General features: G+C 56.8%; 1 protein-coding gene across 1 annotated transcript in view; it reads left to right on the top strand.

Moving 5' to 3' along the window:
- Positions 1 to 26,933, top strand: part of PDE9A (phosphodiesterase 9A) — a 94,102-nt gene that overhangs the window by 53,633 nt on the left and 13,536 nt on the right. The window contains exons 5-9 of the mRNA XM_075999951.1: positions 7,258 to 7,312; positions 8,180 to 8,250; positions 16,047 to 16,131; positions 20,227 to 20,308; positions 23,339 to 23,413. Of these exons, the coding sequence (XP_075856066.1) occupies positions 7,258 to 7,312; positions 8,180 to 8,250; positions 16,047 to 16,131; positions 20,227 to 20,308; positions 23,339 to 23,413 (368 nt within the window). The remainder of the gene's footprint in view (positions 1 to 7,257; positions 7,313 to 8,179; positions 8,251 to 16,046; positions 16,132 to 20,226; positions 20,309 to 23,338; positions 23,414 to 26,933) is intronic.

Below are 26,933 nucleotides of genomic sequence, written 5' to 3'. Positions count from 1 at the left end.
TAGCCTTGGAACGAAACTCAACTCCCCTGTGACATGTGAGAGACCCGGTGCTTGTCACGTGAGGAGGCAGGCGGGGCCCGGCTCCCCGATGAGCCACCTTCGCCAGTCCAGAGCACGCAGAGAGCAGCCGGACTCGGCGAGGCCGGGAGGGGCCGGCTCAAACCCCTACGCTGACACCTGTGCATTTCCATGGCCGGCGCTTTCGTGTCTGTTAAGGTCACTGGTGTGCGGGAGCAAATTTAGGGAGCTTGGAGCAACACCCTGGAACCCCACTCTAGTGCCCCAGACTTGGGCACACTTAGGCATTGCGTTGGCTGTCGGTGGGACGGTTTCCTTTGGACAACAGGTGCCTTCTGCACGCACATCCGCACGCTGTCCCTCGGTCCCGCCTGCGTGGCCAACAATCGTTCCCGCGGGCTCCTCCGCTCCGGGCCTCGCTCCCGCTCCCCCAGGTGCTCGGAGACCTTGCGGGTTCTGTCCAACTGCAAATCACCAGCATCCTGGGCTATTGCTGGTTATTCTTCACTTTTTAAAAACTCTTGAAGCAAAACTACTTGAATATGCTTTAATTTTCAGAATTCAGTGTATATACCGTGCGGCATTTAAGGAAGACAGGCAGGGGCCATGCATTACACCAGATGTTGCTGATACGATGTGGTTCTGCCACAAAGGCTGGGAATGACTAACATGCGCAGTTGGAACTGCTTGTTGCCTCCAAATCCAGCGGTATCAGGCTTGGTGAAGATTCTGGAGGCGCCGGGGGTGGGGGGGTGAAGACCATATTCAGGATGTCACAGGTAGGAACCACTGCTTCTCGGCCTGGAGGTGGTGCCCAGAGCTCACCTGTCACCCTGGGGACGGTGACGTCCCAGAGAAGGCAGTGGAAGCAAGAAAGGAAGTCAGGGCACCTGCGCCTGTCGTCGGCCCCGAGACACAGTAATCGCTGAGACGGGCAGCTCCCCCGGGCAGGCGCTGTCCTGGGCACTGTCCACGCGTGCAACCCGGCACAGCTAGTCAAGAAATCCACTGGGAGGAAGCGGCAGCTGCTGCGGGAATTCCAGCCATTCCAGGTGGGGAGGGGAGGCGCCCGCTTCCTGACCGGGCTTTGTTTGTGGGCGTGTGGGTGTGGCCGGCCTTTGCGCACACTGGCGGTGCCAGCGCTGGGCCTCTCCCCTGCGGGAGGGCGCCTCCACATGACCTGGGGAGACAGCTGGGCGAGTTCCTGGTGCCGAGCTACCTGCGTCCCTTCGGCGTGAGTGCCGTGACCTGGGCGTCTGTTGCAGGAAGCGCCGCTGGGAATCCGTGCCCTTTCTGGGAACAGCTCAGATTCGTGGGCGTGCTGGCCCGGGTGGCCCGGGGCCTGAGGTGTGGCTGCAACTGGGACAGGAACACAAACGTGCACCCCTAGCGCTGGGCTGGGCGGGGAAGGAGGGGGTAAAGAAACAAAGCATTGCCACTGCTCGCTCCCGGATTAAATTCAGGCGTAAAACTACCGCAGCGCGTGGGGGAGCCCATCTCGAGAGTGCCAAGCAAGACTCCTCTGTAACTTCCTGATTCCATCCCGTCTAGAAACGTCTTATTCTGAGGGCATTGCAGGTTGGCGTGCAGTCGTGAGAACAAATGTAGAGACAGCCAGGCGGTCTTGGCGACGCCTCCCTCAAGGGTGACACATTGCACAACTGCAGTGTAATAATGTCACCGCCGGGGACTGACGCTGACTCAGTCCAGATCCAGGACGTTCTGTCCCCACCGGGGTCCCTCCCGCCTGCCGGCCTTCCGTGGCCACACCATGTCCCTTCTGTTCCCCACACAGTGCTGAGCCCCAGCCACCACTGGTCTGGTCTCCACGTGTCTACTTCTGTCGTTCCTGTGATGCTCTGTACATGTGACTGCGCAGAGGCAACTTGGGGGCAGCCGGATTGCACTCAGAGTCATTGTCCTCTGGGAGCCTCTGAGCTGTCTGTGGCCATGGTTCCTTCCTTTCCGCTGCTGAGTGGCATCCGTGGCGTGGGTGGCCCACAGCTTGTTCATGCACTCGCCCTGGGGAGAGCATCTGGTTGTCCCCAGTTTGGGGCCGTCACGGAGAAAGCTGCTAGGAGAACTATGTGCAGGTTTTGTGTGAGCACACTGTGTTTCCCCGAAAATAAGACAGGGTCTTATATTTATTTTTCCTCAAGAAGACACCCTAGGGCTTATTTTCAGGGGATGTGTTATTTCTTTTAAGTACGATACAACAATCTACATTTACTCAAATAGAGTGAAGTCGTCTTCTTCTGGAACATCATCATAACTCTCCAAATCCTGAATTCCACCCTGAATTTCTTGCAACTCTATTTCCTTTAGAACCATCAGCCCCGATCTCTCCTGTCGAGCACTAGAGCTCTCACGGGGCAGATGAGAAGGGATGCTCGTCTTCTTTCCCGCTCCGAGACGACATGCATGGGTTGTGCAGACGCGCTGTGTAGCCACGCCCGTCACTGGGGCTTATTTTCAGGGTAGGTCTTCTATTGCACAAATGCTTAGAAATCCTGCTAGGGCTTATTTTATGGGTAGGTCTTATTTTCGGGGAAACACGGTAGTTTTCATTTCTTGGCCCAGGAATGCAAAGGGGGGTCGAACAGTACTGCATGGCCGTTGCATTTTTGTCTCAGCCCTTTTGACAAACGTGCAGCCGGTCTCGCTGCGGTTTGTGTCTGCACTTCCTAATGCCTGATAGTGCATCTTCTCACAAGCTGCGTCCGTCTGTAGACCTGCTTCAGAAACACGTCTGCCATCTCTCGCCCGTTTTCAAACTGCATGGTTTTGTTTTTCTGTGTTGAGTTCTGACAGTTCTATGCATAGTCTACGCTCATGTCTTTGTCAGATGTGTGGTTTGCAGGTATTTTCTCCCAGATGGTAGCTTGTCTTTTTCTCCTCTAAACAGGATCTTTCTCAGAGCAAAAAAAAATTTAATTTCCATGAAGTCCAGTTTATCAATTTTCCCTTTTCTGGCTTGTATTTTTGGGGTCAAGTCCTAAAACCTCCCTGCCTCTCACCCAAGATCCTGAAGATTTTCTCTGTCTTTTTTTCTAAATGTTTTATAGCTTTACATTTTACATCCATGGTCCATTTGCATTGACTTTTATTTAAACTGGGAGTTTTAGGTTGAGGCTCTTTTTTCTCTGCCTGTGGGTGTCCAATGGCTCCACACCATCGTTGGAACCCTTTCACTTCCTTCCTTTGCTCTTGCACCCTGGAAGCATCAGGCACATCATGTGGGTGTGGCCGGGGTCCCCTGTTCCGTCCCCTCGCTGTCCCCATCTATCCTCTGGCAATACCTCACAGTGTTGATTGCCGTAGCTGTATGGTAAATCTCAAAATCAGATAGACTGAGTCCTCCCGTTGTGTCTTGGTCTTCAAAATTGTTTTAGCTCTTCTAATTACTTTGGATTTCTCTACAAATGTTAGCGTAAACTTTATTTCTCAAAAAAATATCTTGCTGGATTTAGATAGAAATTGCATTAAACCTGTTTACCAATTTGGGGAGAATTGGCATCTTTACCATGTGGAGACTTCCAACCCATTACCATTGTCAGTCTTGCCGTTATATTTATAATCTTCTTCGATTTCCTTCATTGGCGTTTTATAGTTTTCAGCATACGACATCTGCACATGCTTTGTTAGTCTACACCCAAGTTGGTTTTTCCTTTTTTAGTTGTAAATGGTACTCTATTTTTAATTTTAGTGTCTGCATGGTCATTGCTAATATACACACATACAGTTGAATTTTATATGTTTTTCTATCCTTTGACCTTGCCACACTCACATGTCAGTTCCAGGAGAGGTTTGTTGTAGATTCCTTGTGATTGTCTATGTAGGCAGTCATATCAACAACCAAAAGGGATAGTTCTTTTTTTTTTTTTTTTTCCTTTTTGGTCTGTATGGCTTTTGTTTCTTTTTCTTGTCTTATTGCGCTGGCCAGAACTTCTGGCACCATGCTGAATAACAGCAGTGGGCACAGGCGCCCTTGCCTTGCACGATCTTAGGCGGAAAGCATTCAGCCTTTCGTTACCATGTTTCCTCGAAAATAAGCCCTACCCATACAATAAGCCCCAGCAGGATTTCTAAGCATGTGCGCAATAGAAGCCCTACCCCAAAAATAAGCCCTAGTGATGGGCGAGGCTACGCAGCGCATCTGCACAACCCATGCATGTCGTCGAGGAGCGGCAAAGAAGACGAGCAGCCCTTCTCATTCGCCCCGTGAGAGCTCTAGTGCTCGACAGGAGAGATCGGGGCTGATGGTTCTAAAGGAAATAGAGTCACAAGAAATTCAGGATGGAATTTGGGGTTTGGAGATTGATGATGATGTTCCAGAAGAAGACAACTTAACTATATTTGAATAAATGTAGATTGTTGGACCATACTTAAAAAAATAACACATCCCCTGAAATAAGCCCTAGGGTGTCCTCTTGAGGAAAAATGAATATAAGACCCTGTCTTATTTACAGGGAAACATGGTATTAAGTACAGTGGGCTCCACATCTGTGGGTTCAACCAACCACAGATGAACACACTACAGCAATAAAAAGTATGACACATTTTAAAAAGACAGTGTAAGAACTGTTTGGACAGCATTTATATTTGCATTAGGTATTGTAAGTAATCTAGGGACGGATGGTTTCCAAATATAGAACCAGCCCTGCACTCCTGGTACCAACCCCACTTCACCATCATGTACAATTATTTGTATATGTTGCTGAATTCCATTTGCTAGTATTTTGTTAGTGATTTTTTTTGTCTGTACTCATGAGGGGCTATCGGTCTGTAGTTTCTGTTGTTATCTCTGTCTGGATTTGGTACCGGGGTAATACTAACTTTGCAAAATAAACTGGAATGTGTTCCCTCCTCCTCTGCTTTTGGAAGAGATTGTTTTGAATTGTGTTTACTCTTTGAATGTTCGGTAGGATTCTCCAGTGGGACCGTCTGGGCCTGGAAATGTCTTTTCAGGAAGTTTTTAACATTACAAATTGAATTTCCTTAGTAGTTAGTTACAAGGTATTCAAGCGACCTGTTTCCTATGGAGTGAGTTGCGATAGCTCCTGCCTTTCTGGGAATCGGTGCGTCCTGTCTCAGATGTAAAATGAGTGCGCGTAAAGTTGTTTGTGGCGTCCCTTATCACCCCTTTGTGCCTGCAGGTCACAGTGACGCCCCCTTTCATCCCTGGTACCCATAATCTGCATCTTCTCTCTTGGTTTCTTTGTCAGTCATGCCAGAAGTTTGTCAACTTATTGATATTTTCAAATAGCTTTTTGTAGCTGTTTGCTTCACTGATTTTCTGCATTGCTTTGCTGTCTTCTAGTTCCTTTCTACTCTTTTCTCCATTATTCCCTCCATTCCTTCTGCTGTTGTTGTGGGTTTATTTTACTCTTCTTTTCCTAGGTTGCTCAGGTGGGATCTTTGATTAAGGGGTTGAGGGTTTCCCTCTCTTCTGATATGAGCATTTGGTGCCATAAACTTCCTGCCGGCGTTACTCTTGCCAAAATGTGATGTGTCGTATTTTCATTTCCTTTGAGTTCCGTGTCTTTTTAAATTCCACTTGAGACTTCTCCTTTGACACACCAATCGCTTAGACGTGTGCTGCTTAGTTGCCACATGTTTGAAGCTTTTTCTGCCGTCTTCCTGCTATCGATTCCTAGTTTGATTCTCTTACGGTCAGAAAATACACTCTGTATGGTTTCAGTTCTTCTAAATGGGTTGAGGTTTTCTCTGTGGCCCAGGACGCGGGCTGTGTTGGCGCCTGCTCGTAGGCACCCGCTGTTGCCAGGTAAAATGGTCCGTGGCCGCTAATTGCTCGACGGACTTTGACATTTACCTCAAGACCCCGAGAGCATTAACTCTTCAAGTTTATGTCATACATTATATGTTATCCAAAGATTTCATAACAAGTGACCTAAAACCCTGTCGAGTTCACCAAAGAGGCCTGTGAAACTTCCTGGTCACCCTAACTGATGGAGGACACTTCTCTCACCTGGCAGGTGGGGGCCTTTCTGAGGGCTGTGGCCTTGGGCCAGCCCTCGGCCCAGCCCGTGGCTCTGTGACAGTTTCCCGGCTGACACTTTTATTCTTATAATTTGAAGAGATACAATAAAACATCATTTTTCTTCTTATCAAGTCATTGAATGCTAAAGTCCAAGGGAACCTTAGATCACCTGGTCTATCCTCTCTGTTGGTGGGTAAAGCTATGAGGTCTTGGGAGATTAATTTAAATTGATTAGCTTTTTAAATGGTTTTTCATTTTATGAAACTAATATAGGTTCATTATTTAAAAAATGCATAAGATACAGAGAAACAAAAATAAGAAAAAAAATTCATATATTATCTTATAACCAAAGGATAACTACTATTGTTCTGGAGTGTACCCTCCCAATTTTCAAGATGTTATTTCTAATAGCAGAGTATGATTTCACAGCTCAGATACATTATCAGTTATTTAACAAGTCCACATTCGTCAGACACGTAGGCTGTTACAGTTTCACTATTAAATAACCTTGTGACTTTTGTGTACGCACCTATTTCCTAGAAATGGGATGCTGAGTCAGAGGATATGAGCATTTTTAGCTTTCGAGCCCCATCGACACATTGGATTATTGGAATTTTTTGTTTGTTTGGGCTGGTTTTGTTTTGTTTTTTATTTACTTTGTTTACAGCGGAGGGTTAGGCATCAGGGCAGCATAGAAAACGGGAACTCGAGACTCAGCCCGGCGAGGGTCCGGCGTTGGGCCCGGCCGGGACACAGGGAACCAGGCAGGGTGCACTCGGCCCTGGTAGACCTTATAAAACCAGCCGCCCAGCCCACTTTTACGGGCCAGGCAACAAAGGGACAAACCCGCTTGACCCGGCCAGCTTCCTCTCCGCAGACCGGCATGAGAACACCGTGTTTTGCACTTGAACTCACTCTGTCACGGTAATTGCCCCTATAAAATAGACCCAGGCAACGGGGAAAACTTCCCGTGTTTAGAGACCCGGTCCTGCCTGCTTTTTATAGCTGCTGCCAAGGACGGGAGACCGGGAGCCCCGGACACTCTCCGCGGGGCCGGGGAGGGAAAGAGCGTGGCAGGCGGGGGGCCCAGGCTGCTCGAGGGAGGCCAGCGCGCCCCTCCAGGTCACCCGGGTGGCTCCTCGGCCACACCTGCGCGCACGCCCGGTGGGGTCGGGGCCCGCGGTGCCCGCACGCCCTTCCCTGTCTCCCGTGCTCCATCCTGTCCGCTTCGTTTCCAGAGAGAGAAGAGCTCGTGCAGGCGGCGCTGGCCCAGGTGGCGGAGCAGTTCTCAAGGTACGGGCTCCTCCGAGCAGGCGGTGCGGGACGGGCTGTTTCTCTCCACCGCAAAGGCGGCCCCGCTACTCCGTGAGGCGGGCTGGCGGCCGCTGGGACGCGTCTCCCACCCCGAGAAGCTGCCCTGGGAGTGGAACCCTTTTGTGGCTTCTGTACCTGAGCCAGCCCGGGTGGGGCCGGGGAAGGCTCACCTTGTGCCAAAGACCCTGTCGAGTAGGCACTTCTAGAATGAGGGTTTTCTCCCCCCTCCCCGGCTCTTCTGGGACCAGGAGAATAATCTGCCAGAACTGTGACAGCGCTTTAAAAACACGCTTTCTCACTGGGGCGCTGAGCAGTCGGGCTGCTTCCCTTCCATCCTGAGTCACCCCACCAGGTCTAGCGTAAATACTGTGTTTCCACTTCGCCAAACCGAGCTCTCCCTCCGGCATCTTACTGCCCCAGAGTAATTAAAACGGGGGAAAGGGCAAGTGGAGACCATTTTTTTAAAAGCCGGTGCGCCGTCTAACTGAGTGGGTTGGAGCCCCCAGGGAGGAGACCAGGTCCCCTGAGGGTGTCTGTGCCCAGCGGGGCAGGCCGTGGGGACGGGGCCGTCCCCACTTCACGGGCAGAGCCCCTGTGTCCACTGCCCAGGTCTGAGGCCATGAGTACACCTGCCCGCGTGGTGCGGCAGGTGTCTCCGTGTTAGAAAGCACTCCTCGCGGTAGTTGGGAGCGCTCCCCTGCCCGCGGGACCGCGAGTTCTGCAAACCACTCCCGGCTCTCGGCCCCCGGCCCCTCCCCAGCCCCGGTAGCCGTCTGCCGAACCGGTGTTAGCTCTGGGAATTCACAGGGTTATGTTTCCTCTCTCTCTCTCTTTTTTCATCCCTAGAGCGTTCAAAATCAACGAACTGAAAGCCGAAGTCGCGAACCACTTGGCAGTGCTGGAGAAGAGGGTCGAACGTGAGTGGGTTTGCTTCCTTTCCCCGAGTCCGCCCTTTAACCTCGACTCCAGGCAGCCACCTGGAACGGGGAGGAGCCGAGCGCGGAGGCACCGGCTTCAGGTTTCCCTCTGAAGTCAGCAGAGGCTAGAGCAGTCCCCGACTGGGCGTTTTCTTTTCTGTGTTAAAAGCAGCGTGTGGCATGCGTGTTCTTTCCGTGGCAGGGACGCGCTCAGCCCCTCCCGGAGCCTCCCCTCAGGGTCTCGGGTCCCCTTTTGCATAAAGGAGGACCGTGTCCCCACACTGGCCCGCGCTGTGGTCCCAGTGCACGTGTCTGCTGCACGGCCACCCCTGGGTTTCCGGCCATGCAAAAGCACAGCAGAGAGCTAGTGAGTAGCCGAGCCGGTTCGAGTCTTGATTCAGCTACCAGAAAGCCCACATTCTGCGAGGAAAACAGCGTCAAGCCACCCGTCCTTTGTGTCCTCAGCCGTAATGTAAGGACCGGTGCCAGAAGGCCACGGGCCTCGCGGTTCTGGGCTCAAGCGCAGCTCGGCGGCGCGGAGAGCTCTGCCGGTGCCGAGGCAAGGCTGGGCCGCGGGCACCCCGGTCACTCGCCCAGACGCTGAGCAAGCAGCATCCAAGCACGAGGCCGTTAGGGGTCACAGAGCCACCAAAACGTCTGGCTGGTTGGGATCTGTTAAGACCGACCGAATGACGCTTTTCGTGTCTTGTCTGTATCGCTTGTGATGTTTTCGAGAAAAAGAAAATTCTGGATGGTGCAACACCTGATTCATCCAAATAAGTTGGAACGTGGTTTCCATAGTCGTACTGATGCTTTTCAAGTTGTGTCGGCATTTTAAGAGTTCTTTGATCATTGGATCTTCAAGGTGGTTTTATTGTCCCTGTTGATGTTGGGGGGCCACGCAGGCTGTGGGCTCGCCCTCTCGGGGTGCCCCCAGCTGACCGCTTTCCAGACTCCAGTGACCTCTGTGTGAGCAGGAGGTGGCCAGGTGCTGTGCCGGGCTGAGCCCCAGGGAGCTTGAGCTCCAGAGGGACCCCAGAGACGACACAGCCTGGCCCCAAGGCCGTGGGTAGCCAGACACTCCAGGAACTGCGGAGGGCAGAAGGGGGTCCTTCCCAGGAGAAGGGGCCTGCGGCTGCACCCCTCGTGCCGCCCCTGGGGCCCTGCTCAGCCAGATTCTCAGAGTGCAGCCCTGACCCTGCGTAGCTGCTGGGAACTAGCTGTTTGGGGAGGTGGCCAGGAGCCCCGTGGACACGCTGCCGCTCTGGGCCCAGGCCAGAGGGGTACGTTCACATACATGCTCACGGTACACACGTGTGTAAATGCACAGAGAAACATGCAGATGACACTCACATATACACACACATGCACACACATATAAATGCACCGGCACACAGATAACACTGACACATAGACATACCCACACGCACACACGTGCAAACACACAGAGACCCATGCGGATGCACTCACGTGCACACAAGTGTAAACACAGACACATGCAGATACACTCACACACACACTCCCATAGGTGCTCACACATAAACACAGGGATGCACCGATGCACTCACGTGCACACAAGTGTAAACACAGACACATGCAGATACACTCACACACACACTCCCATAGGTGCTCACACATAAACACAGGGATGCACCGATGCACTCACATACATGGCTACATGCACGCACACACACACACACAGACAGACGCGTATGTATGCCCATACACGTGTACACCCTCACGGAGACACATGTGTATATGCGTGTGCTCACACACACAGCTTCATCTAGTATATATGAGCTGTCACCAGCTGTTTTCTGCTTGTTAAGTTAAAGGACTCATCTAGCTAGAATTGGCCGTCTTTAAACTACATTCATATTACATGGCTATGGACTTGCCTTAAAGGAATTTTTTACTTATTCTTTGACATTTTTTTTTTTTTTGAGACAGAGCCTCACTCTGTTGCCTGGGCTAGAGTGCCTCAGTGTCAGCCTCGCTCACAGCAACCTCAAACTCTTGGGCTCAAGTAATCCTCCTGCCTCAGCCTCCCGAGTAGCTGGGACTACGTAGGCATGCGCCACCATGCCCGGCTAATTTTTTCTATATATTTTTAGTTGGTCAATTAATTTCTTTCTATTTTTAGTAGAGACGGGATCTCACACTTGCTCAGGCTGGTTTCAAACTCCTGACCGTAAGCAATCCGCCCGCCTCAGCCTCCCAGAGTGCTAGGATTACAGGCGTGAGCCACCGTGCCCGGCCTTCTTTGACATTATTAAATATATAATTCCTCTGACTCAAATACAGATTTCTCCATTTCTCTGAATTGACTTTCACAGTGTTTCTTCCCTTTTATATAAAATGCTCAGCCTTCTTCCAGGAATCTGGGATCCCTCTTAGGTTGAAGATGATTTCAGGAACGCAGCGCCAGGCTCTCGCCCCGCGAGGCTGGGGACTGCACCAAGGGGCTCCCTGCTCTGTCCCCCCTGGTCTGCCTCACCGCACGGGGCGGCCCTGCTCCACCCACCCTTTGTCCCCAGGCCCTGGGCTTGGGCCAGAACCTAAACACAGTGTGGGCCACGCTAGAGTTGACCCCAGGGACAAAGTCTGATACAAGTCACGCAAAAACCCCAGCAAGGGCTGGACGCCAAAGCCCAGCCTTGCTTCTGCCGTTGCCGCTCAGGAGTGCGCTTTGGGCAGATCCTCAGCCGGGCCGGAGGAAGCGCCGGAACACGGCCCTTCCCACGCTTGTCTTTAAACACTTTCATTAGCTCTGCAGCCACAGGGCTGGCCTGCCAGGTCCCCGCAGCCCCGCCCGCTGGGACAGCTGAAGAAGGACAGAGCCTCCGTAGCGCCCTCTCAGCTCCCCTGCCCGCCAGGCCCCTTCCCGCAACCAGCGTCTCTCCTAGAAAGTCGCTGTGAAGCTCCTACTCCGGGTGGGCTGTGTCGCTGAGAAGCCCATGGACTCTCTCCGAAAGCCCGAGAGGACAGCCCAGGGCTCACCCTGCAAGTCAGCGTGTCCAAGGCCCAAGCCTCGTCCGGGAAACAGGAGGGGCGGGCGTGGGCTGGACTGCAAGGGCCCCGGCAGTGCTGAGTGGGCTGGGGGGGGGCTCTGCTCTAGTTTGGGGTGCTTGGTCTGCACCCACCTATCCTTAAAGTCTGACGGTGGACAGATGAGCGGGCCAGGACGAGGGACCCTGTGGCCTGTCGTTCGTTCTGCCATTGTCCCTGTAGGCCTCTCGGCGTGAGCCCCACGTCCCATCGGACGGGCCTGCTCCTCCCTCTTGGATGGCGTGGAGGGGGCTGGGATGGGTCAGTGAGTGGGCTGTGGAATCCCCCCGAAGGCAGCCTGGTGTCCCAGAAGGGCAGGGAGGCAGGAGCCCCAGGACGCGGCACTGCTCTGTCCGGGCCACCTCCTCCTCCAGGCATTCCCTTCCAGCCCTGTCATTCCGAGACATGTTGTTTTTCTCTTCCACTGATTAATGCTCGACTTTTGCCATCTTGTTACTATCAGTTTCCTTGGCAAACGGTCTCGCCATAAACTTAATTGTTGTAAATTCCGATTCTCTGGAATTCAAACTGGTGACATTGTGCTGTGTTGCCTAAGAGACCTAATTTTAACGTCAGCCCAGTAAAAGGCCAGGGAGGCTGGTCTCAGTGAACCCCAGCTCCAGTCCAGACGTGGTGCACCCGTCGAAAACCATGAGCTGTTTAAACAGCGCCTTGTGTTGAAAAATGAAAATAAAAAAGTTGTAGGTTTGTTGCATAATCTTTTAGCAGCAAAATTTGATCTGAACTGACATGAAACCATTGGTGTTTCTTTATCCCGCTTAATTTGATAAATAAGCATTTTAGGTGGGGCGGGAGGTGAGTAGCCGGAAACCATAAGCTGGGAGGCCGGCCGGTAACACAGGGAAGGCCCGTGGCTGTTGATTAGTAAAAATAGCAAGTTGGAAAACAAAACAAATGGCCTGATCCCAGTTTTGCCTTTTAAAATTAGGAATAGATATATACATACATGGACAGGATGCAGGGATGGATGGATGGAGGATGGATGGATGGATGGATAGACAGATAGGATGCAGGGATGGATGGATGGACGGACAGATAGGATGCAGGGATGGATGGATGGATAGAAAGATAGGATGCAGGGGTGGATGGATGGGTAGACAGAATGCAGGAATGGATGGATGGATGGATGGATCGATGGATAGGATGCAGGGGTGGATGGATGGATGGATGGATGGATGGATGGATGGATGGATGGATGGACAGATAGGATGCAGGGGTGGATGGATGGATGGATAGGCAGATAGGATGCAGGGGTGGATGGGTGGATGGATGGATGGATAGATAGGATGCAGGGGTGGATGGATGGATGGATGGATGGATGGACAGACAGGATGCAGGGATGGATGGATGGACAGATAGGATGCAGGGATGGATGGATGGATAGACAGGATGCAGGGATGGATGGATGGATAGACAGATAGGATGCAGGGATGGATGGATGGATAGACAGATAGGATGCAGGGATGGATGAATGGATGGATAGGCAGATAGGATGCAGGGATGGATGAATGGATGGATAGACAGATAGGATGCAGGGATGGATGGATGGATAGACAGGTAGGATGCAGGGATGGATGGATGGATAGGCAGATAGGATGCAGGGATGGATGGATGGATAGGCAGATAGGATGCAGGGATGGATGGATGGATAGGCAGATAGGATGCAGGGATGGATGGATGGATAGACAGATAGGATGCAGCGATGGATGAATGGATGGATGGATAGGCAGATAGGATGCAGGGATGGATGAATGGATGGATGGGTAGGCAGATAGGATGCAGGGATGGATGGATGGATGGATGGATGGATGGATGGATGGATGGGCAGAAAGGATGCAGGGATGGATGGATGGATGGATAGGCAGATAGGATGCAGGGATGGATGGATGGATAGGCAGGTAGGATGCAGGGATGGATGGATGGATGGATGGATGGATGGATGGATGGATGGACAGGATGCAGGGATGGATGAATGGATGGATAGGCAGATAGGATACAGGGATGGATGAATGGATGGATGGATAGGCAGATAGGATGCAGGGATGGATGGATGGATAGGCAGATAGGATGCAGGGATGGATGAATGGATGGATAGGCAGATAGGATGCAGGGATGGATGAATGGATGGATAGACAGATAGGATACAGGAATGGATGAATGGATGGATGGATAGGCAGATAGGATGCAGGGATGGATGGATGGATAGACAGGTAGGATACAGGGGTGGATGGATGAACAGATAGGATGCAGGGATGGATGAATGGATGGATAGACAGATAGGATACAGGAATGGATGAATGGATGGATGGATAGGCAGATAGGATGCAGGGATGGATGAATGGATGGATGGGTAGGCAGATAGGATGCAGGGATGGATAGATGGATAGACAGATAGGATACAGGGGTGGATGGATGGACGGACTGGACAGCGCTGGTATTGTGGATGCACAGGCATACGAGGATTACCAATGCATACTATTAAATAAGTAAGTTGTTTTCTGGGCCCATACGACCATAGATAAACTGTAAAACATTCTTCTTTGAGGTGCTGTGTATTTCCTACACTTCCTGCGACGATCACATTCAGATAGATGACATTTAAAACGTGGTGAATGTAACCCTGGACCGCGGGGCGCAGCGTCCCCGTTTGCAGGCTACACCGCATGCTCTTTTTTCCCCAGATCTGTTCACTTTCAGAATTCGCTGCCTTTCTCGTGTCACCAAGGCTGAGCCCCTTCTTCCCTCTTGTGTCGACGCGACCCCTTTCTCGTGCCAGTGTCCTAGTGGCAGGTCCTCAGCCCTCGGGGAGGGACCCCCTGCAGCCGGGCAGGCCTGGGGATGTCCTGGGGGGCTGCGCTGGGCTTCCCAGTCCGTGTGCAGACCTGCATGGTGAGCTGGGCGCCTTTGCTCAGGGGACAACCCGTGGCAGCCATCAGGGTCCTCCCGGGGCCCGTGGTGCCGTGGCACTGAGACCCCCACTCCAGACGGAGGTGTGGACTCCTGCTGGTGGAAGGAAAATGCAGCAGCCCCTGGGTGCCCCAGGTCCCCCCCAGCCCTCGGGTGCCCCACGTCCCCCCCAGCCCTCGGGTGCCCCACGTCCCCCCCAGCCCTCGGGTGCCTCATGTCCCCCCCCAGCCCTCGGGTGCCCCAAGTTCCCCCAGCCCTCGGGTGCCCCATGTCCCCCCCCAGCCCTCGGGTGCCCCATGTCCCCTCCCAGCCCTCGGGTGCCCCATGTCCCCCCCCAGCCCTCGGGTGCCCCATGTCCTCCCCAGCCCTCAGGTACCCCATGTCCCCCCAGCCCTCGGGTGCCCCATGTCCCCTCCCAGCCCTCGGGTGCCCCATGTCCCCCCCCAGCCCTCTGGTGCCCCATGTCCTCCCCAGCCCTCAGGTACCCCATGTCCCCCCAGCCCTCGGGTGCCCCACTTCCCCCCAGCCCTCGGGTGCCCCACTTCCCCCCCAGCCCCATGTCCTCCCTGGCAGCATGCCCAGACCCAGCCATCAGGATGGTGACCTCGCTGGCTCCAGCCACAGGCACTTCAGGCCCTGCGTGTTGGTCCCCGAGGCCCCCTCCCTGCGAGGGAGGGGCGCAGAAGGTTTCCTTGGCACGGAGCCAGCCGGCACAGCCAGACCCAAACACCAGACCCTCCGGGTGCTCGTCCCTTTGGGCAGAAAGAAGCACTGTCCTCCAGAAGTGAGGGACACGCTTGGCCTCCGGCCCCAGAAGTGCCTGGGAGACCCACCCGGGAGGCTGCCCTGGGAGACCCACCCTGCCTGGCTCTCTAGAGCAGGGGCGCTTCCTCCTGGGGAGCGGGGAAGGGGGGTGTTGTCAGAAACCAGCTGAAGTCTCCCAGTCGCTTTGTTTTTCCTTTAGGAATCACTCGTGTATTATTTTTAGCGTTTTTCAGAGCCACGCTGGATGAAAAGGGGAATACGGTGACATTGTGGGCTGGATCTTTTTGCATAAGAATGGAGGTGTGATTGCCAAGTAGCCGAGCTCTTTTCTGTCTCCTGAGCCGATTGTGATCTAAAAGCCTTTGCAAAAGCTGCTTGCCTTGCCTCCTGGCAGCGTTCTGGGCTCAGTGTGCAGCCTGCCAAGATCCAGCGTCCTGAAGTTTGGCGCTCGCCTGGCAGCCTGAGCTCCAGGCCGTTTTCCCGATGAAAAATAGCGCCCGACTGCCTTTGCCTCCGGGCTCCGGGAATGCGGCGGCCAAGCCCCGGTTCTGCTAATCCTTAACTGCGCCTGTTTATTTCTCATCTGCTTTGAGTCAACAGTTTCTCCTGGCGAACTGCTCCGCTGGGGACTTTAAAATGGAAAGCTTTTATCTTAATGAGATCTTAATCCTCGAGGAGAAAGGGGTGCCTTTCGCTGCATTGTAATGCATGGGGACACGTTTCTGCCCTTTTCTCTCTTTTATTTTTTATTTTTTTGGAATAGAAGACTTGTTTGTCCTCAGCTGGTGCTTAGGGGTATGGAGCAAGAAGGGGGTGAGGGGAGATGTAGGGAAGGGGGAGGGGGTCCCCTGGAAACTGAGCAGCTGGAAGGATGCCGTGGTTCCCCGTGGCCGCGTCCGTGCCCGTGGCGTGAGAGTCTGTCGTGGCTGAGCTGGTCGGGGGCGGAGGGGGGAGGGGCAGCAGTGGGAACCCCCCTCCCCCCACGGCCGTAGCGCCAGCCTTGCGAGAGGCTCCGCGTTTGCCCCGGTAACCCCTTGCTGTGTCTCTTTGCCCAGTGGAAGGACTGAAAGTGGTGGAGATCGAGAAATGCAAGAGCGACATCAAGAAGATGAGGGAGGAGCTGGCGGCCAGGAGCAGCAGGTAAGGTGTGGCCGGCCACTGCGGAGGTCGGCGGGGGCCGCGGGCTTGGTGCGACTCCGTCGGGTCTGGCCTGGGGAGCACGGTGTGGAGGCGCCGCTCCGCCTGGGGCCTGCTGCTCAGTGGCCAGGTGCCGGAAGAGCACCCGCGGCTCGGGGCGGGGTAGGCGCCCACCCTCCTGCGGATCGAGGGGTAGCGGCACTGCATCCAGCTCCAAAAAAAGAACAGTGAGAAAAAGGCCTTTGTATCCTCCCTGTCCCGGGGGCGGGAAGTCCAACGTCAAGGTGTCCAGGCCCTGCCACTTCTGGAGGCTCCGGGGTCCCCCTCCTGGCTTCTCCTTCCTGCGCCTCGTGGTTGCTGGCGTGGCCTTTGCACCCCTCGCCCCTCTTCGCCTGGCGCTCTCCCTGTGTCCGTCTGTCTCTGGGTCCAAATGCCCCTTTTTACAAGGACACCAGTCACCCTGGCGTAGGGGGTCGCCTTGACCTCGGCTCGCTCGACTCATTGCATCTGCAGCGGCCCTGTCTCCTAACGCGGCCGTGCCCACGGCACTGAGGGTCAGGACTCCCGCATGAGACTTTAGGGGGGCCTGGTCCAGCCGCGCCCCGCCCCGTGGGGAAGCAGAACATGGGAGGAAGCCAGGCGCCGTCGGGGGCAAGCGCGGGCCCATGGGCTCCTCCGAGCAGCGTGCTTGTCCACGCTCCCCCCGGAAGCGCGTGTTCTTGGCGCCGGCAGAAGGGGAGATTCTCCAGTCCCGGCCAGGCGGGTGGAGCGACATTCTCGGCAGACGGCGCCGGCAGCAGCCGCGTAGGTGAGAGACAGAAACACGGGACGCCTCCACCTGAAACGGAAGGGGGCGGGAGTTTCCAGGCTGCCCACACGTCTAGAGAAAACAGACGCAGGGCTCCGGTCTCGCGCACAGCAACTCACCCGCCCAGGCCCCTTCCCCACCCCGCCCAAAACCCTTCCCGTTTCTTTATATGGAAAGAAACTCAGAGTAGAGACGACAGGCTGTTTGCGTTACCCCCCTGCCGTTGGCGGCGGGTTCCGTTCTAACCACGCGTGAGTGCCGTGTAGCGGTCGAGGTCCCTGGGACCAGGCGTGTTAAAATGTCCCTTCGCCTGCACTGCAGGGAGAGAAATCACACTTGCGAGGTGTCGGCCCAGCCAGGGGCGGGCGCGCTTGCCTCCTCGGGGAGCAGAGAGGAGAGGACACAGCCGGCGGTCGGCCCAGCCCTGTGCCGCGCAGCTGGCGTGAGCCTGGGCCGTGACCTGCCTTCACACGCACACAGCGCGCCCCGCGCCCGGCGGCACCCCGGAGCAGGCTGCCCGTCCGGAGGGCAGAGGCCCAGCCGCCGGCTCCCAGGTAGGGCAGGGCAGGACTCTGGCCCCCGCACCCGCCGGCAGTGCGGAAGGTGCCGGTCCTCCGGGCTGGGCAGGCGGCAGGAGCAGCGGGGGCAACACAGGGCTCCGGGACTCTGTGACCTCCACTGTCACCAGGAGCACACGGCCTTGACCCCTGCACTGGGCTGCAGGGCAGGGGAGGATGGGGAGCCCAGGAAGTGTCAGCCCCAAACAGAATGACAAGGGGAGGCTCTGTGCACTGAGGATGCTTGTTCCCGTGGCAACAAACGCAGAGCGAGGGGCTGCCTGGCCAGGCGGGCTCGGACCCTCACTGCTCCCAGCGCTGGGATCTGCCGGGAAACCGCTGGATTCCAGCTGTCAAACCGCCCTGCTGGGTGAAGACTTCCATGACCCTCCCGGGGGCCGCAGACGACACACAGAGATGGCTCGTGCGCAAATGTTTACGCCCGAGACGTCAGGGCGGGGAAGGATTAACCACCCCAGGAAGGCAGAGGACTTTCTTTATGCAGTGGATCCACCAGGGAAGAGAGAGCAGCATGCCGCGAAAACAATACCGAGGGCTCGTTCTTGGAAGAGGAAGTAGATTTATCATCCTAAGTTTGAGAATGGCGCCGTCTCCTTGCGACACTCCCGGTCTGTGCTGAGGGATGGGGGTGGTCCCGGCAAGACCCCCAGTTACACCCGGGCACAATCCTGCTCTGAGTCTTGACAACTAGTTTTGAAAAGCAACTAAAAAATAGGGTTTTTTGTAACCGCTTTCTCACTGACAGTGTTGTGAACAATAAATAGATTAAACTGTAACCAACATGCAGCTCATGGATTTTTCCAGAAGACCACAATGGAGTGCTCTTTGTTAACCCACCAAATGTATTCTTTTTTCCTCATAGCTCTGTAAATCTTTGTTTTTTGAGACACAGTCTCATTCTGTTGCCCAGGCTAGAGTGAGTGCCGTGGCGTTTGAGCAACCTCAAACTCTGGGCTCAGGCAATCCTCCTGCCTCAGCCTCCCGAGTAGCTGGGACTACAGGCATGCGCCACCATGCCCGGCTCATTTTTTCTATATATGTATTAGTTGGCCAATTAATTTCTTTCTATTTATAGTAGAGACAGGGGTCTCACTCTTGCTCAAGCTGGTTTCGAACTCCTGACCTTGAGTGATCCTCCCACCTCAGCCACCCAGAGTGCTAGGATTACAGGCGTGAGCCACCCCACTCAGCCAATTTCTTTCTATTTTTAGTAGAGACGGGGTCTCACTCTTGCTTAGGCTGGTTTCAAACTCCTGACCTCGAGCAATCCTCCCGCCTCGGCCTCCCAGAGTGCTGGGATTACAGGCGTGAGCCACCGCGCCCGGCCTCGGTAAATGTTTCGGGATTATCTTTCCTTGCACGCCGCACGTAACAGTTTTATCTTCCCTTTTCACCTGCAGTCCGCTCACTTCAAATAACACCCATAACCATCTTCACGACGGCAGCGTAGTCCATCAGGGTGGCTTAAATGGCTTCCCATTTGGGGACGCTCGGCGTCTTCTAGTTTGGATTTTCGTTTCTGTAACAACAGATACCCCTGCGATGCATGTCTTTGTTCGTAGAGCCGTCGGCTCCTGCTTGATTCGTTTCCTCAGAATTCCCCAGAGCAGACGTGTAGGCTCTTTACCGCTCTCGCTCTGCTGTATTAAGCCGCTCTCCCAGAAGAGGTAGCTTTGTTAACACACTGCACAATCTCTGCTGCTCGGCTGACGCCGTGCGTGCCCCAGCCTGGGGGATCCCAAATGACCTGGGTGTGCCCGCCCCCACCATGCTCCACCTGAACGGGCGTGTTCACTCACGTCCAAGCAGGTGAACGTCCAAGGTGGTCCCCAGATCTGCCCAGCCTCCCTCCCCCGGCGTACCCCGCTGCCGGGGGCCAGGCCTTGCGGGGGCAGGCCCTCCACGGTCAGCCGCCGTGCCGTCAGCAGGTGGCTTTCCCCGCCGCACACACCTGGCTCCTTTTGTCCTGCTCTTGTGTGGGGTGTCCTGATGTCCAGTGGTGAAGGGAAACAGAGTCACGCGGAAGATTCGTCTGCCAACACTGTAGCACAGACAGTTGGAAGCACTGGGGCTGGACTGATGACGGGGTGCCACAGCCACGCCCTGGGGACCGCGCCGTGGGGACCAGGCAGACACTCGGCCTCATCCGGAAACGGAGGTAGCTCTGTGCAGCAGCACGGAATGAGCTCGGCACATCAGGCGGCAAAAGCAAAGTGCAAGAGAGTAAATCTGTGCAATTCCACCTTCGTTTAAAAGTCCAGGCGGCTGTCCGTGCCCAGGAACACTCTGGAAGGGTAACACCAAACCGTTTGAAGTTATTTTCAGGGTGTGGGATTCGGGGGAAAGAAGCGGATAAAGTGACGGCTTGGATACTTTTTACTGTCTGTATTCCTGTGTCGTTTGGATTCCTTGGAACAAGGGCGTCTTGCTGCGTCATTACGAAAAGCTTTTTCAGAAGCGTGTCAAAGGGTGAAGGGAGCCATCTGCCCTGTGTGTTTTCCACCAGCCCGGTGAGGTCAGAGGTCGGGCGGCGTCCCCGCTGCCTGCTCGACTGATTCTCCCAGCACAAATAAGGCCGCAGGGGTCTGCGGGGTTCAGGGATGTGGATTGGGGTTTGGGTTTTTTTCTTTGCTTTTGCTCTGATGAGGGCCCCGCCGTGGGGTGCACAGGTGAACCCCCAGACTGAAGCTAATCTCTGCTTCCTCTCCGTAGGACCAACTGCCCCTGTAAGTACAGCTTTTTGGATAACAACAAGAAGTTGACACCTCGCCGAGACGTCCCCACTTACCCCAAGGTAAGGCGACATTCTGGCCCCGAAGACACTCAAGCTCCGTGCGCACCGCTCCCCCCACCCCCCACGCAGGCTCCTGGTGCCGGAGCCCCGCCCTGGGCACGTTTGCAGAGACGGCCCCTCCCCCTGCCTGGGCTTTGGGAGGTGTGGGTTATTCTTAGGCACAGTATTTTGTCCTCTTCGACATTTGTTTAGCAAAAGTGATCCCAGACCACACTTTAGTTTGCAAGGAGACACTAGCCCCTTGCTGCTGTCGGGGCTCAGGGCCCTGTGCCAACGTGGTGAGTGGCCTCTGCACTCAAACGCCACTTTAACGTTTAGCTGACTTTTTAAAGATCCGTTTCATGGGCTCTCCTGTCCCTGAGCAACACGTAGTCGTGATGGGAAGTTTCACTCTTTTGCACAAAAGCTTTCTCAGCTACGAGAGAAGCCGGGCCCTGGGAGAGTAGCCGTGCCCCGTTTTTTCTGTAACTACAAACGCAGGGTCTGGTGATGTCGGTCACCGTCTCGCCAACGCTTGCAGCCCCTGAGCAGCGAGACCCCAGCCCCCTGGTATTTAACACGCCCTCGTGCCGAGGTGCGGACGCTCGGCACCATGGCAGAGGCGGCCCGGGCTGTGCAGCAGGCGTGCCCCGTGCCCTGCCCCCGCCCGCGCCCCAGCGCCGGCTACCAGCCTCCGCGCAGACCGCCGGCGTCCGCTCCGGTGCCCACTGCTCGGTGAGGCCCCCCACTGGGTTCCGAACGGCGATGAATAGTATCCGAGGCTTTGGAACGGAGACTGGCGCTTCTTTCCGTAGGGAAAGGGGACACCCACGCCTCTCACAGTCCCACCCCAGGGAAGCGCAGGCACAGCGTGGATCCAAAATAAAACGCGCCGGTGCTCACATCAGTGCTTTCTTAAAAAACAAACAAAAAGAGAGACCTAGGAGACCGTGTGTGACACCAAAACAGTGCCCCTGCCTGACGTCTCAGACCGCAGCCCTCTGTTCCCTGCGACAGTTCACCCCGCGCTGGCGCTCCAAACCGCCCCGGGCACCACAGCAAGTGTGCTGTCCCCACGCGGCTAGGACCAGGCCGTCCCCGACGAGAGAGACTCAGAATAGCTCCTTGGCCGGTGTTAGAATGTAGGCCAGTGAATTTTTCTCCCCTTGACTTCACTTTACTGTATTTTTATTGTCAGGCTTGTCGAGGCCTGATTTACATGCAGGGAGGTTCTTTAGGTGCAGAGCACTGGGAGCTTGAGACTCACTTAGTCATGGGCCCTCCACAACGATCAAGATACAGAACGTCCCCATCACCCTAGCGCTCCCTCCTCCCCCTGCCCCTGCCCCAGGCAACCACGGGTGGGGTTTCTGTCCCCCGAGCCTGCCCAGCCACGGGTGGGGTTTCTGTCCCCCGAGCCTGCCCAGCCACGGGTGGGGTTTCTGTCCCCTACCCCTGCCCAGCCACGGGTGGGGTTTCTGTCCCCTGAGCCTGCCCAGCCACGGGTGGGGTTTCTGTCCCCTGAGCCTGCCCAGCCACGGGTGGGGTTTCTGTCTCCCGAGCCTGCCCAGCCACGGATAGGGTTTCTGTCTCCCGAGCCTGCCCAGCCACGGGTGGGGTTTCTGTCCCCTGAGCCTGCCCAGCCACGGGTGGGGTTTCTGTCCCCTGAGCCTGCCCAGCCACGGGTGGGGTTTCTGTCTCCCGAGCCTGCCCAGCCACGGGTGGGGTTTCTGTCCCCTGAGCCTGCCCAGCCACGGGTGGGGTTTCTGTCCCCTGAGCCTGCCCAGCCACGGGTGGGGTTTCTGTCCCCTGAGCCTGCCCAGCCACGGGTGGGGTTTCTGTCCCCCGAGCCTGCCCAGCCACGGGTGGGGTTTCTGTCCCCCGAGCCTGCCCAGCCACGGGTGGGGTTTCTGTCCCCTACCCCTGCCCAGCCACGGGTGGGGTTTCTGTCCCCTGAGCCTGCCCAGCCACGGGTGGGGTTTCTGTCCCCTGAGCCTGCCCAGCCACGGGTGGGGTTTCTGTCTCCCGAGCCTGCCCAGCCACGGATAGGGTTTCTGTCTCCCGAGCCTGCCCAGCCACGGGTGGGGTTTCTGTCCCCTGAGCCTGCCCAGCCACGGGTGGGGTTTCTGTCCCCTGAGCCTGCCCAGCCACGGGTGGGGTTTCTGTCCCCTACCCCTGCCCAGCCACGGGTGGGGTTTCTGTCCCCTGAGCCTGCCCAGCCACGGGTGGGGTTTCTGTCCCCTGAGCCTGCCCAGCCACGGGTGGGGTTTCTGTCTCCCGAGCCTGCCCAGCCACGGATAGGGTTTCTGTCTCCCGAGCCTGCCCAGCCACGGGTGGGGTTTCTGTCCCCTGAGCCTGCCCAGCCACGGGTGGGGTTTCTGTCCCCTGAGCCTGCCCAGCCACGGGTGGGGTTTCTGTCCCCTGAGCCTGCCCAGCCACGGGTGGGGTTTCTGTCTCCCGAGCCTGCCCAGCCACGGGTGGGGTTTCTGTCCCCTGAGCCTGCCCAGCCACGGGTGGGGTTTCTGTCCCCTGAGCCTGCCCAGCCACGGGTGGGGTTTCTGTCCCCTGAGCCTGCCCAGCCACGGGTGGGGTTTCTGTCCCCTGAGCCTGCCCAGCCACGGGTGGGGTTTCTGTCCCCTGCCCCTGCCCAGCCACGGGTGGGGTTTCTGTCCCCTGCCCCTGCCCAGCCACAGGTGGGGTTTCTGTCCCCTGCCCCTGCCCAGCCACGGGTGGGGTTTCTGTCCCCTGCCCCTGCCCAGCCACGGGTGGGGTTTCTGTCCCCTGCCCCTGCCCAGCCACGGGTGGGGTTTCTGTCCCCTACCCCTGCCCAGCCACGGGTGGGGTTTCTGTCCCCTGCCCCTGCCCAGCCACGGGTGGGGTTTCCCTCCCCGACCTGCCCTTTCCCGAAGGCAGCCTGAGTCTGTGCACAAGCGTCTTAGAAAGGAAACAGGAGCAGGAGGAGAAGTGCCCGCCGCACACGTGCAGGGTCACAGACCCTGTGTCCACGGGGGTCCTCGGTGCCCGGCTAACACTGAGCTCCTGTCCTTCCAGTACCTGCTCTCCCCCGAGACCATCGAGGCCCTGCGGAAGCCGACCTTCGACGTCTGGCTCTGGGAGCCCAACGAGGTACGTGCGGGCGTCTCGGGCACCAGCACCCTGGGAGCCGGCAGCTCGGGTCGTGGAGCCCTGCTGGGGACCCTCCCACTGCTCCCTGCCCTGTGCCCGATGCTCCAGGTTTTAGTCCGAGCTGACATTTTATAGGAGGGCCCAGGAGACAGACCCCAAGGCGGGGACTCTGCAAAGAGAGGAGCCGGCTGGACGGTGTGTGGCCTCCACCTGGTGCTGAGCTCCCAGGGGCCGTCGGGGGCTCTGCACGCCCTGCCAGCCGCGTGCCCACGGCAGAGCTGCACGCTGGAGGCGGAGCCCCCTGCCTGGAGCAGATATTCCCCGAGAAAGGGGTGCCCACGGGGGCGCAGTGCTGAGAGGGAGCTGTCAGCGGGGCACAGGAGCCGGGTGGCACCCGGGCCAGTGGAAACGTGGCTTTCAGGCGACTGTGAGCAATCTTCGCACAGCAAGATCTTTCTTAGAAATTTCCCATTTGCTGAGAAACACAAAAGTGGAGATTTTTTTTGGTTTAGTATCATTAGCCATAATCAGACCGCTCTCTCTCTGCACCCCAAGAAAAGAAGATGTTCCCTCATCGTGGACACTGGGCCAAGCTATTTGTAACCCGCTGAAATCTAAGGACACTTTCCAGCAGCTCAGAAATGCAGAAGCTCCCCCAGCCCACGCGAGCAGCAGCCATGTGTCCACAAAGGGCAGGGCTGGGGTCTTGCGCCTTAACGTGCGTCGTGCCCAGTGGCCACTGCTTGGGCACTGGAATCTCCTAAGTGGCCCGCTTCCGAGATCACAGCCCCCAGCACAAGGACAAACTCGGCAGCACTGGCCAGAGAAAGAAAAGCGGAGACCGGCCTCCACTCCCGGCCGCGGGGTCAGGGCTGCCTGCTCAGAGCTCCATGCGGGTGGGCGGCTCCCCGGCTCTGAGGGCGCAGGACGGTGCAAGACTGGGGGAGAAGGGGCCCCCCGTCCTGGCTGGGTCAGCGTGCGATCGGAAAGGGCGAGGGAGGCGCACGGAGCTGGGGGAGCCGGGCAGGGAAGCACTGAGCCGCCCCGCCGGGGAGCTGGGCTGGGCTGGGCAAGCGCAGGGCAAGCCGGACACTCGGGATGCTGAGGACGCGGGACACCCGCGCCCGGCCGGTGGGCAAGCACCCTCTCCGGAGCATCACCCGGGTTACTCACCGTCCCCAAGGTCACCGTGACTTCAGCCTGCCGGCAGGAAGAGCAAAACCAGGGGCCACTGATGGCCAAACACATGTGTGGAGACCGGCACCTGCTGTCGTTTCTGCCGCCTGCCCCAGGGCGACCTGGCCGGGAGGCGGAGGCTGCCCCACGCGGTTGAAGGGTCTGTGCATCCATCGTAGAAAGGCCACCTCTTTGTCCTCGACTCCTGGAGTGCATTGACAGCCACCGTCAGGGCTGGCAGGCGGGCCAGGCGGCCGGCTCCCTGCAGCCAGACTTGGCCCCTGCGTGGCGGCCATTGCGGCCCACGGCCTCTGCCCCGCAGGTCTCAAGGGCACCCCAGAGACTGCCGAGGGTTCCGGAGCTCTAGGGAAGTGTGCGGCTGCCTGCCGGTGGTGAACCAGAGGTGCCCAAAGACCGGAGCCTCGGCCTCGGGCAAACCTGGAGGTGCCAGGAATCTGGGAGTGTGAGTGGCAAAAAGGAACTGAAGGGACACACCTGAGAACTTCAGCACCCTGCCCGCCCCGAAAAACTGCAGTCGGCACCCAGAGAACGCCAGGGCCCCCGTCCACCGGTGATCACCCGCTCCCTGCCAGTGGGTCCATGCTGCCCTTCACCCATTGCCGGGGCCCGGCTTCCTGCCCACGGCAAAGCAGACTGAGGACGTGACTTCCCGCTGCCACGTCCCGCTGCTCTGCTGGGGCCTCCGCCCAGGGCTGTCCTACCAAGCGCGGAGCTTGAAGGCTGCGGGAGCCCCCGAGGCTCTCCTCGGTCCCCCGCACTCAGGATCACTCGGCCCACGCAGCCCAGGACCGGCTGCCGCCTCCAGCAGCTGCCCGCTCACTCGCTCGCCTGCCCGGGGCTCGGGGCTGCAAACGCCGCGGCAGACGCATCCGTCACTCTTGCTCTGAAGCTGCCACAGAAGTGGCACCAGATGGCTCTGTCTGCCGACCGCCCTCGCCTGTGACTGATTTCACGGCAAACGTGTCTGCTCTTCGGGGCTGCCTCGAGTGGCGTCTGGGCTGGCGGGGCAGAGCGAGGGGTGGCTCGGGGGTTCCGGGCTGCCGCCCCTCTGCTCCGACACCCAGGACAGGGGAGGACCAGCCTGGGAGCGGGCCTCCCGTCCTCACGCCGGCCCGATGCCGCGCCACTCGGAAGGGGCCCCTTCAAAGCCACCGTCTCCAAAACCTGGAGCCCCGCACATGATTTAACCCACGCCTGTACCGTCTCCCCAGGGAAGCGTGTGGTCAGCGTGCATCAAGCATGTTCCCTGTGTGACCCTCCCACATGTGCCCTGGGGTGGTCTCTAGCTTTCCAGCCGGATTCTCTGCTCCGTTCAGAAAGTATCCATGGATGCTGGGGTTATAGAATGAGGGTTACGAGACTGCCTCACTTGCAGTGGGTCTAGGTCTCACATCTGACATAACAAGGAAAAGAGGGATTTTGGTGGCATGCTCTGTCCTGGCTTGCTCGGGCTGCCGTAACAAAGTTATGGGGTCCTGTAAACGACAGAAGTTTGTTTCTCGAGTTCTAGAGGCTGGAAGTCCAAGATCCAGGTGCTGCCAGGGCTGGTTGCCTTTGGCTTTGGCTTCTCCCGGGGTGCTTAGGTGACCTTTACTTTCTGCACGTGCACACCTGCTATCTCCTCTTCGTACAAAGACACCAATTCTGTCAGACTAGGTCCCTATGTTATGATCTCAGTTGATCTTAATTACCTCCTTAAACGCCCTGTCTCCAAACACAAGCACATTTGGGTTAAGGCTTCAATATATTGATTTCAGAGGCACAATTCAGTCCATAACACGCCCTTCTGGGGAGAGAAGTTCCTACGGTGAGCAGAGGCGGGGGGGAAGCAGGGCCAGGCTTCAGCAGGTCAGCCCCTGCCCTCTGCAGGCGTCGGGAGGCTGCCGGTGGGTTGGAGGGTCCTGGGTGTGTGTTGCCCCGGCCAGAGGACGCCTCCTAGGGGTGTCTGACCCGTCCCCGTTTTGCAGACCTTCCGCCTCGCTGGGCTCTGCGGCTGAGACCTGCTTTTCCCAGACGGCCAGGCCCACTTTTGTCAAACTCCTGTTTTTAAAAATCGTTTTGTCTTTTCCTGCCAAACTTAATTAGCTCCAAAGCACTGAGCTGTATTTAAATAGATCTCAACAATGGCAATAAATCCTCTTTGGGACTAAGAACAAAATCTATTTCAACCTGAGCAGGGATGTCTGTAGAAGACAGAGTTCAGTGAAATAAGGTTTGGGAGGGGCAGCTCACCCAGGGCAGAGACCACCGTGCGGACACCACGATTGAGGCATTAAAAAGTGTCCCTGGTCCCAAATGGGGCCGCAGAGGAGCCTAATTCAGC

Source organism: Microcebus murinus, chromosome 1, assembly GCF_040939455.1.
Source record: "Microcebus murinus isolate Inina chromosome 1, M.murinus_Inina_mat1.0, whole genome shotgun sequence".
NCBI classification, from domain to species: domain Eukaryota; kingdom Metazoa; phylum Chordata; class Mammalia; order Primates; family Cheirogaleidae; genus Microcebus; species Microcebus murinus.
The sequence above is the reverse complement of the archived record's forward strand: the minus strand, read 5'-3'. Positions and strand labels throughout refer to the sequence as shown.